At 55.6% G+C, this 10,753-nt stretch overlaps 2 protein-coding genes across 2 annotated transcripts in view; one reads left to right on the top strand and one right to left on the bottom strand.

Moving 5' to 3' along the window:
- Nfe2l1 (nuclear factor, erythroid 2 like 1) overlaps positions 1 to 4,383 on the top strand; it is a 12,947-nt gene extending 8,564 nt beyond the window's left edge. Inside the window, 2 exon segments of the mRNA XM_033763113.1 lie at positions 3,996 to 4,114; positions 4,234 to 4,383. Coding sequence (XP_033619004.1) covers positions 3,996 to 4,114; positions 4,234 to 4,383 — 269 coding nt within the window.
- Positions 3,681 to 9,534, bottom strand: Cbx1 (chromobox 1). The gene is made up of 4 exons (XM_010620104.3): positions 9,160 to 9,534; positions 8,897 to 9,074; positions 8,380 to 8,474; positions 3,681 to 4,968 (listed from the first exon to the last, which is right to left on the bottom strand). Exons 1-4 carry the CDS (start codon positions 9,297 to 9,299, stop codon positions 4,824 to 4,826), a joined length of 558 nt encoding a protein of 185 aa, XP_010618406.1. The 5' UTR covers positions 9,300 to 9,534; the 3' UTR covers positions 3,681 to 4,823.
- Between the last annotated feature and the right edge of the window lie 1,219 nt (positions 9,535 to 10,753).

The following is a 10,753-nucleotide window of genomic DNA, read 5'->3' as shown; positions in this document are numbered from 1 at the left end:
TGGAGCTCAGATGAAGCCAGGAAGCGGGGGGAGCCGGGGCTGACTGGGCCCCGGAGGAGGAGGTCGGGTCCCGCGTGCCGTGGCGCGGCGTAGTGCTGCCGAGCATGCTGGGAAGGGACGGGGCACCTGCCTGGTGGCTCCTTCAGCCGCCCCTCCGTGGTCACCCAGGGACGCCTCGCCGAGGGGATGAGCGCTGCTCGTCACCGGGCGCCTCAGGGCTTCAGACTGGAGGTGACCTCCCGAGCTGAGGTGCCCAGAAGGTGGTCTCCCTGGGAGAGAAGCACCCACCGCCTGAGCTGGGCGTGGTGGCGTTGGCCCGGGACCCCAGCACTCCGGGAGGCGGGAGCAGCAGAAGCACAGTGCCAGCCGGGACCACCGGAACTAGCCCTCCGCTGTGATTCCAGCGAAGCACAGAGGAAGTTTGGGGCCTCTTCTCTGTGTGGGCTGTGACCTTGAGCTCCCAGGTTCCCAGCCTCGTCTGCCTCAGATCCGTCCTTTGGTGCCCTGAGATACCCTCGGGTGGAGGGAGCCCCAAGCGCTCGTTCCCACTTCTGACAGGGCTTGTACAGCTCCCCGCTGGCCTCAGGCTGGGAAGGGTCTGCCAGAACCAAGAGCACTCTGCTAACTGGCAGTCTATTCGTGTAGGCCATGTCTAGCACTGGTGCTGGAAACCAGGGCCTGTGCCCTCCTGGCAAGTGTTTTACCACTGAACTTCACCCCTAAGCCTTTTACCTTTTGTTGTTGTTGTTGTTGTTGTTGTTGTTTGTTTGTTTGAGACAGAGTCTCACTACGTAGTTGAGACTGACCTGGAACTCACTGTGTCGCCCAGGCTGGTCTCGAACTCACAGCGATCCTCCTGCCTCAGCCTCCGAAGTGCTGGGATTGTAGGTATGCACCACCACGCCCGGCTCAGTGTTTTACCTTTTAAAAAAAATTTGAGACGGGGGTTTGCCAAGTTGTCCAGGCTGGCCTTTGAACTTGCAATCCTGCCTCAGCCCCTGGAGTAGCTAGGATTATAGGCATTGCCACTATGCCTGACCTAAGACTGAGATTGTTAAAAGGAAAAAGAAACTAAATAAGAAAAAACTTAACTCATGCCGATTTTTTGGTGTGTTGACATCGTCTATGTCGCCCAGGCTCATGGAGATCCTTCTGCCCTCCCTCCAGAGTTGGTGAGCGCTGCTGTGGCAGGTGGCATGTTTTCTGAGGACTTGGTTAGCCCTGGCCAAAGGCTGCTGCCATTAACCCTCCTCGGCCCGGAAGTGCAGGGCAGTTCTGGTGTGGGCCGGACCTTGGCCGCTGAGGGCTGAGGCTTCACCCTGGAAGGGGACTCGCTGTCTGCAGCGCCGTCTGGAGCTCCCTCGTGAAGCTGCGGTCGGAGACTCAGAACCGAGAAGCGGTGGTCTGCCTTGGAGTTCGGCACTGGGGCCTGGCCTTTGACCCTTCAGAAGCTCAGGCCAGTGTCTGGGTACAGCCCGGTTCTCAGGTAGCACAGGGAGTCGGTTCTGTTCTGCGGCTATGCTACCCGCGCACAGACTGGACCGGGCTGTGGGCCGGAGGGCACCTTCCCAGCCAGCGGAGGGGGCGCGGAACTCGTGGGCAGGCTGTGTTTTCCTGTCACTGACCCACTTAGCGGTGAGCAGTGGGAGCCATCGCTGTCAGGGGCCCGAGACCCACTGCCTTGTCACCTTTACCGCACAAGGAGCCATCACTTTTCCTCCAGTTCTGAACTCTGGCTGAGGTGGAGAATGAGGCTGTGCAGTGCGGATGGAGCCTAGCACCCTGGGGCCTTGACTCTGTCTGTCCCCATGCTCACTGAGGGCCTAGGGCTCATGTTGTCTCTAGAGGATTTGGGGCACGGGTGCCTGAAGAGGCCAGAGCCCTCACTTCCTTTTTGGGGACACAAAAATACCCACAAAGGTGTTACAGCTGCTGCTTTTGCAGCCTAATTTGCAGGATGGACAGGCTGAATAGTGCTTTTTAAAGCCGTGTACTGTTTTCAGCTAAGGAGTTGGCACTCTGCTTTTTGTGGTTGGTTCTGTGGGGTGTGTGTGTGTGTGTGTGTGTGTGTGTGTGTGTGTGTTTCTGACAGGGTCTCGCTATGTAGTTGAGCCTGGCCTTGACCTCACTAGGTAGCCAGGCTGGACTGAAACCCACAGGATTCTCCTGCCTCAGCCTCCCGAGTGCTGGGGATGACAGGTGTGTGCCACCACACACGGCCACCCTTTTGTTTTAAACTCGGGTTTGATTAGTACACTTGACCTTCCACCCCTGCCGGGCGCTGAGGTAATAGCAAGTGGGCAAACATCCCAAAGCAGCCTCGTAGACAGAGCAGGTGAGGTCAGGGCCATCCCAGACCTACGGATCCACTCGGGGCTTTGGTGCCATCAGAAACCGTGCAAACCAACATCAGTGCAGACTTGGTTCTGCTGTAGCGCATACACACACACTGCTCTCTCTGGCCCCAGCGAAATCGCGCCCTGGGGACCCCTCTGCTGCACCCCTCATCCAGCAGGGGGCTCACTTAGGATTTTGTTGCCTTCCAGCATTCAGTTCCTTCCCCTGCCCCCAGACACCGGGTGGGTAGCGACCGGGTGGGTAGCAGGACCGGAGCTGCTGGTCTGGGTGGACTCAGCTGCCCCATGAGGGCCACAGCCCTGGGCTTAACTCAGTCCGGTCCAGCCACGGTCCTCATGAGGCCCAGCCCGCCTTGCCAGATGAATCCTGGCTCTCCAACGGGAGGAGCTGAATGTGGATTCGATTCGGGTCCCTTTCCCCAGTACAGCGCGAGATCGCTCTGGAATGCAGAGTCACGCATGGCCATAGGCTGCGCCCGACTCCCCGGAGGACACCTGACGGCCGGTGCAGTCTGCCTGGGACACCACAGACTACGCGCCAGGTACTTGTAAATCTGGATGTACACAGCCACCTACACCTACGCACGCCCGGCATCCCAGCACTCTGGGAAGCTGAGGCAGGAAGACTGTGTTTGAGCCCAGTCTGGGAAGCGCTCGACCACTGAGCTGTTTCCTTTCACAAAATTCACAAAAGCTTAGTCCCATTTTGGCTCTATAGGTGGGCAGTGATGTTAAGAGAAGTTATTTTAATTCATTGCTGAAACAGTACAACTGAAAACTGTGAAGGTGACTTCAGCCAGTGCCACGCAAGCTGTTCTACACACAGGCCCTAAATCCATCTTGTAAAACCCACATTTCTAAATATGCCCGTGTGTAACCCTTCAGCAAGGCTCAGATGCATCAGTGTGACAACCTGTACAACCCCCACAGCGATTACAAATGCTCAGTGTGTACTAAGTAGCATGGTGAGCTGGGTGTGCAGCTGTAGCCTGTAATCCCAGCTACTCCAGAGGCTGAGGCAGGAGGATCACAATTTGGAGGCCAGCTGCTCCGGCCACTTAATGAGACTTTGTCTCAAAATAAAGGGCTGGGGCTGTAGCTCAGAGCTCTGGTTCAGCCGCCAATATGGGAGAGGATGAAAGGACGAATGAGTAAGATTCAGGCCAAGCACCAGAATCTCCAGTATAGCGTTCAAGAAATAAAACGATTTACGTGTGAGAGTGATTTCCAACAGGTTCAATCTACGAGGCCATAATAAAAAATTTCTGCTAAGACTTAATCAAGACATAAATCAGGGATTAAAAATCTATACTTTTATTAAGACAAAAACTGACAGTGTAGTATGAAGTTTACATTTAAAGAAAAATTTCACAGAAATCTAACACATGCCTAGAAAGACTTTACAACATAGCTCAAGACAATGTCAAGAACTGCTGGGTCTCAGAATTGAAGGCAGAGCATTGTGGTGTCCGTGTTAACTCTTAACATTTATTCCCCCCAAAATATGTCGGGTGCTCAACACTGCTCCAATGTGAAAGTGAATCCCCGGGACCAGGGCTCCTGAACTCGCCTGCCCCTTGAACTGACTCAGTAAAACTTGTGCCGTCAGTGACTGGCCCAATGTTTCCGAATTCAAAGCTCAAAGTCCCAAGGCCCCAAATTTCCACCCTAAGAGTCTGGGCCACACCATTCCCAACTCTTGCTGCCCCTCCCGAGGCCTCCCCAGCACTTTCGCCATTGCTGGACAGGCGGACACGGTAACTTGCTGACGGGAAGAGATGTCCTTTCATCTAGTTAAGGGTTAGCACCTCCGAGACAGAAGCCTCCTGTGCGCGGCCCCCAGAAGACCTCCCACCTCCGCCGTGTCCATCTCCAGAGCGGCCGCTTTGGCAACCTAGGAGCCGCCCGGTCCCCAGGGGACAGCACCGAGCCCCAGCAGGGACAGCTGGCCTGGGCTTTCAGGCATTCACAGCGTCTGCACCAGTCTCTCCCAGTCCTCGTTTGTGGTGTGAGTGACAGTTTTTGAGAAGGTAAAATATCCTGAACACAGAACCAGATCGTCAGGTGTTCTGTCCATGTCTTCAGCACTCCCCGACCAGACCCCGATTTTCATCAGAATGATCCTCCCCTTCTCCCCTGCCCATCCCTCCCACCCCAAATAATATACCAGCAACAGCCAAAACCACACACATGCTACGCTGTAGAAATGCAGTTAACACTATCGGGAAGAAGGCCGTGGGTTGCGGAGACGCGCCTTGAAGATGACCGGGCCCTCTGCTCTCCCGCCCGCAGGTCTGTCCCTCACAGGAGGCCTTCCCCGGAGCGGGATGGAGTGGGGCGGAGTGGGGCAGAGCGGGGCGGAGCGGGACAGGCACCCTGCGGCCCGGCATGGAATCGCTGCTGCGCTTCAAAGGGCATCTTCCCAGGCCACTGTGCGGTGGCGGGACCGGGGCTCCGGCCTCCCGGTTAGTTCTTGTCGTCTTTCTTGTCGTCCTCCTCCGAGGGGTACGAGTGCCACGTCAGCCGCTCCTCGTAGAAGGAGATGACGACCTGCGGGCACTTGACATTGGCTTCCTTGGCGGGCACCAGGTCGGCCTCGTCCGAGTTCTTCCTGCAGACAAAGCAGACGCGGAGTCAGGCTGCCCCGACCAGCGAAACCCCTGACGGACGGGTCTTTAACTCTGGAAATAGGGCTTCGGCTCAGGATGGCCTTCAGCGCCGGCCTCCTGAATCTGGGGATCTTTGTCAAACGCCAGGCTGCTGACGCCACTGCACTGGACTCCCGAGAGAGTACGAGGAAAAGAGCCCAGGAGGCGAACCTCGGAGGGAAGGGCGGCGGCTCCCAGCAGCCTCCGCCGGAGCTAGGGCTTCTCGCCGTTAGAGGCGGGGGCCTGCTATGGGGTCCCGTCCGGCCCGGACTCGCGGCGACCCTCCTGCCTCAGCCAGCATGTGCTGGGGCTTAACGCCAGCCCGGTGCTTTCTCCCCAGACGCGGTGAACACCGAGCCCCAGGGGTCTGGAAGTGGTGCTCCGGCGCGGGGAGGTGGACATCAGATGAGGGGCTGCTAAGTGACTGAGACGATGGGGCGCGAGGGCCGCTTCAGCACTGGGCTGCCCCCACCCCTCTTCCAGGCAGGGAGTCTGGCACCCAGTTGCCCGGGCTGGGGTCCAGCTCGTCACACTCCTGCCTCAGCCTCTCAGGTGGGATCACTGGCACAGGCCACCACGCCAAGCTTTTCCCAAGTTTTAGTGTTCTCAAAGTCAGGAAACCGCACGCACACTCGAAGGGAATCAGAGGTCAGCCCTCTCTCCAGCTCTCTCCAGGTCACAAGTGTACCGAGCTGAGGAAGCGGCACAGGGCAGGCAGCATATCCCTGTCAGGTCCGCGACAGGATGCCGCCAGGAACCCGCAGCCTGAGGACGGCTGGGACCAGGAAAGGAGCTGACAGTGTCTTCTGAGCAGAACAGACAAGACTCAGAGGGTGGAGGCTGAGGCAGGCGGCCCGCCCCAGGGGAGGAGCTACCGGTGTGTAACAGACACCCACAAGCATTCTGTAAGTCCCTTCACTGCATACAGACACTTGGTGTTTTCAGAAATGGACAGGTAGCCAGGCGTGGAGGTGCACACCTGCAATCCCAGCACTTGGGAGGCTGAGGCAGGAGGATTACTGCGAGTATGAGACCAGCCTGGGCTACACAGTGAGTTCCAGGTCACTCTCAACTACATAGTGAGACCCTATCTTAAAAAAAAAAAAAAAAAAAAAAAGAAATGGACAGGTATATCCACGCTCCGGGAAAAATCACTAAAAAAAAAAAAAGGTTTTTGTTGGTGCTACTGGTGATTGAAGCCAGAGCCTCAGGAATGCTAGGGACGTGCTCTGCCACTGACTTGCACCCCAGTTCCAGGAACCCCCACCCCCAGAACTGCAGATCCAAACCAGGGCTTCCACAGAGCCACACGCCAGCCCTTTATTTTTATTCTGAAGGTCTTGCTACGTCACCAATTTACCAGGCTGGGTTCAAATTTATGATCCTGCTGCTTTTGCCTCCCAGAATGCTGAGAGTACCTGGCAGTCATTTTTTAAAGTAAACGTGGTTTTAAAGTTAGCATCTAATCTTTTTCTTTTGTTGGCCTTGCGGTGCAGTTCAGGCTGATCTTGAACTCCTGGCAATACTCCAGCCTCAGCCTCCCATGTGCTGGGCTTACAGGTTTGTAGTGTCTAATCTTAACAGACACCAAAGGAAGGGATGCGATCCTAGGCAACAGAGACAACACCAGCACTGAGACTGCTCACGCGTAGAGAAAAGCATGTTCTTGCTGTTCTTCATCATGAGCTCCTGGTCTTTCCCCCACCTGCAGCCCCTTCAAAGTGACCTTGTTTCAAACGTAGGCCAGCATGAAGCCAGCTGCAAGAGAGCCGGATGCAGTGTGCAAGGCTGACCAGGCCACGAGCCTGTCATCTCAGCACTCCGGGAGGCTGCAGCAGAGCAATGCCAGCTCCAGCCCAGCCCAAACCATTTATGAGACCCTGTCTCAAAAATGTGTGTGTGTGGCAAGGGCTGCAGAGCGCTGAGAAAAGGAAAAGGAGGAGGAAGACAGAAAACAGCTAGTGACACAGGCAGGCCTTTAGTGGTGCTGAAGTCAGGCCTCTCCAGCCCTCTTCCGTCCACTCTGGGGATGAACCCAGGGCCTCAGTCAGCTAGGCCAGCATTTCAGTGACGAGCTCCAGGGGCTGGCCGAACGGGCCCCGCTGAGCTTCAGCCTGCAGCCCTCCTGCCCAGGAGAAGATCCCTACTGAGGAGGTTCAGAAGGGCCTAGCCCTAAAAAGGACAGAGCCGCAGGGACGCTGCTTCCTCGGCCGGGCTTAGAACTGCTCCCTTCGGCCTTTATTTTCTGTTCTTTTCTTTGGCGCCGGGGAACGAACAGGGTGCAACTGAGCTCCGCTCCCAACCTTGAGAGTGCATGTTAAAGACAACAAGATACACTATGGAGGGAAAAACATTTTCAACTAGGAAGAAAAAGGGAAGAAAGCTTCTTAATGGATGGAGGGTAAGGAGGTCACACTTTTGTAGTGAGGCGCCGCACAGGTGTGATGTTGTGGTCGCCAAAGCACACATGACGATGGCCCCTACAATGACGACAGAGCTCACGATCCCCGGGACTCAGCGATGCGGGGGCAGTACCCGGACCCGCGGCGCTGCTGAAGGAGGGGAGCCCCTGTGCTGCCGGCACACAGGACTCTGCAGCACTCGGCTGAGCTGCACCCTCCTTACACTTTGGAGGCATTCTCCTTTTTCTTTTTTTCTGGGACAGGGTCTCCTTATGTAGCTCAGACTGGCCTTGAACTCACTAAGTAGCCCGGGCTGGACTTGAACTTGTGGTGAATCCTCCTGCCTCAGCTTCCTGAGTGCTGGGATTACAGGTGTGCGCCACCACGCCCGACTGATAAAAGAGTTCTCGGGACATCACCCTGCAATTCAGCGATGCAAGCCTGTGTTACTACTTCTAGCATTTATATTTGTAATGGGCAGAAAGCAGGCTTCCAGGAGCCTCAGAAAAACGGCCTTGCTGACCCCTGCTGGTGGATTCTACAATTGCAGAATCTACAAAAATACAAATTATCCCCTGACTGAAACTTTTACAAAATTTCTGATCCTGGGCCAGCCAGATCTTTAAGAGGAGGGGAATAGAGTCACATTTCATAATGTTTTCAACTACAAAACTGAAATACGAGCACATCTCATAACCTCTCCACTCTATGGATTTTTTTCCCACCTCAAAAAAAAAAAAGAAAACCCCCAAAACCAAAGCCCAACAAACCCTCCAAACAAACAAAAGGGCAAAGCTCTCCCAAGCCTGTGGCTCCCTACCTGTAACTCACGAGTCCAGGCTGGCAGCCAGGCAAGGGTCACTAGCAAAGGACTATGCATCCTAGAGCTCTCACACATGGCACTCTGAAGGTCCAGGTCTTTCCTCTGCCTGGAACAGAGGAGTAGAAGGGAGACAGCCACACGAGACTCACCATTTCATGAGGAACATGAGCTCTCCGCTGGAGTCCGTGGCACCAATAATTCGCTCAGGCTCCAAACCCCGGGCAAAGCCTCGTGGCTTCTCCGACTGTGGAAACCAGAGACAGGGAACAATTTTATCTCGATGGGACTGTGATCCAGAATCCAACTCTTCTGCCAACACATTTCACTAACACCTGGGCGCCAACAACGGCCTCGTAGAGCGCTTTCGGTCTCCCAAATGTGGGAAAGGACCACAGCCCAAGCAAACAACTGTTCACAACCACCTTCATCTCCAAAGACAACGACCGTAGGGCACGGAGTAAGAAGCGGCCACCTCAGCTCTCCCATCTCCTCCCGGGAGCGAGTCGGCTCGCCCTCCATCCGGCCCGGCACAGGCCCCGGCAGTGCGGAGAGCCAGCCCCCAAGGTCCACCAGCGCTGCGGAGCACATCAGCCCGGCTCTGGTTCTCTGGTGCGGGGCTCGGTGGCGGCAGCCTCGGGCTGGGGAGCGCTCTGGCCGCGGCCTTACCTCTTCCTTCTTCTTCTTTGGTTTGCTCTCCTCGCCCTTATCTTCAGAGTCGGAGTCAGCTTTGCGCTTGCCTCCCTCTGACTTGTCTGTCTCGTGAGCTGTTTTCTGCGACTGCAGAAACTCGGCGATGAGGTCAGGGCAGTCCAGGTTCTCCTCGGGTTCCCACGTGTTGTCCTCACTGAAAGCAGAGGCGCAGCGGGTCACACTCCGTGGGAAGGGTGTGGGCGCCTCGCACCTGCGCCCGCCCCGTGGCCGGCACTTACTCCGAGAAGCCCTTCCACTTGAGCAGGTACTCCACTTTGCCCTTCACCACCCGGCGGTCCAGCACTTTCTCCACCACGTACTCCTCCTCCTCCTCCTCCAGCACCTCCTCCACTTTCTTCTTGTTTTGTTTCTTCCCCATGGTGCCCGCCAGCTTTCTGGTGTGCAGGGTGACGCTGCTGGAGCGAGAAAGGAGAACAGAGTCAAGACGCACTCACTGGGAGGGTGACTTGGTTAAGTACTGATGGTGACAGAGCCAGGGACATCACGGGCGACCCTAACACTGCGTGCGCTTACAGAAGTGCTGTGCCCGCTCACACGGGACACAGTGACACCTTCCGACCCGTCCAGCCCTACTGTGGGCCCCAACTCACCTCGAGGCGCAAAGCCTTTACCTGCGTGCCCTGCACCCAGTGCTTCTAAGCACAAGAGCTCCCAGCAACCCTGTGCCATCCAGGATGGGACCGGAAGTGCCGCGTCAGGTCGGAGCAGGGCAGGATGGTACACACCTGCAACCCAGTCTCTGAGCTGGGTGTGGCGCATGCCTGTGAGCCCAGCACTTGGGGAGGCTGAGGCAGGAAGATCAAGAGTTCCAGGCCAGCCTGGACCACACAGCAAGACCCAGCCTCAAACCAGACCACTGGGTTGAGCAACATCTAAAGGTTATTTTCAAAGCTAAAAAAAAAATTTTTTTTTTTTGGTACTAGGGATTGAACTCAGGACCTTGTGCTTGCAAGGTAGCTGCAGAGCCACTGAGCTATATCCCCGACCCAGAGCTACACTTCTGATCCTACTGGGCACAGTAGTGCATGACTATAATGCCAGCACCCTGGAGGCTGAGGCAGGAGGACTGCGAGTTCAGGCTTGCCAGGAAATGTGGTGAGACCCCATCTCAAAATAAAAGATAAGCTGGGGATATAGATCATTGTCAAAGCCCCGGGTTCAATTCCCAGTGCTGCTCCCCGACATAAAAAGAAAATTCAAACTCCCTATGAACCTATTATTTTCAGTCTTTCCTCCAACTCTGACTCTCGGCAGGCTTAAAGCCTTACAGTCACCAATTTGTGTCAGTAGGTGGCGCTCTAAGATACCAACAAAACAAAAAGCAAAGCTGCTCAAAGGGACCTCAGCAAATACTCTAAGACAAGGAGCTGCTGCTTGCTAGGAGTTGAGACAGTACCAGTTTGGGGCTGAAGTGGTACCTGCTAGAACCCTTGGGAAAGGGAGTCTCAGTGTAAGGACAAGCTGTCCCTAGTCCCAAAGGAGAGGAAAGGGAGGGTGAGAAGGGTGTCAGGAGTGGGATGGAGAGGGGAGAAATTCTCCTACAGACTTTAAAACAAGCCAGCCACGGCAGAGCACACCTCTAATACCAGAACTCTGGGAGGCTGAAGCACGACTGGAAGTTTGAGTCCAACCTGGGCACTGCAGCCTCCCAAATGCTGGGATGACAGGCGCGCACCACTGTGCCCAGCTCAGGACACACTTACAGGACCTTCAGCTGCGTGCATCACTGAACGCTCTAAAAGGCTCGCCATCTCTGGCTTACAGTGCAATGATACCGCATACCCAAAAAAAAAAAAAAAAAAAAAAAAACAA

Source organism: Fukomys damarensis, unplaced genomic scaffold (assembly GCF_012274545.1).
Source record: "Fukomys damarensis isolate Sample0158 unplaced genomic scaffold, DMR_v1.0_HiC HiC_scaffold_13, whole genome shotgun sequence".
Lineage (NCBI taxonomy): Eukaryota > Metazoa > Chordata > Mammalia > Rodentia > Bathyergidae > Fukomys > Fukomys damarensis.
This window is presented reverse-complemented; position numbering and strand designations above follow the sequence as displayed.

What these genes read in the sequence shown, in the direction of transcription:
- Cbx1 (XM_010620104.3), bottom strand. Translation starts at nt 9,299, where the DNA reads ATGGGGAAGAAACAAAACAAGAAGAAAGTGGAGGAGGTGCTGGAGGAG. An exon ending in CAAAGAAGAAGAAGGAAGAG is followed by an intron (nt 8,475 to 8,896) that starts GTAAGGCCGCGG and finishes TGGTTTCCACAG; the next exon opens with TCGGAGAAGCCACGAGGCTT. An exon ending in CTCATGTTCCTCATGAAATG is followed by an intron (nt 4,969 to 8,379) that starts GTGAGTCTCGTG and finishes CTTTGTCTGCAG; the next exon opens with GAAGAACTCGGACGAGGCCG.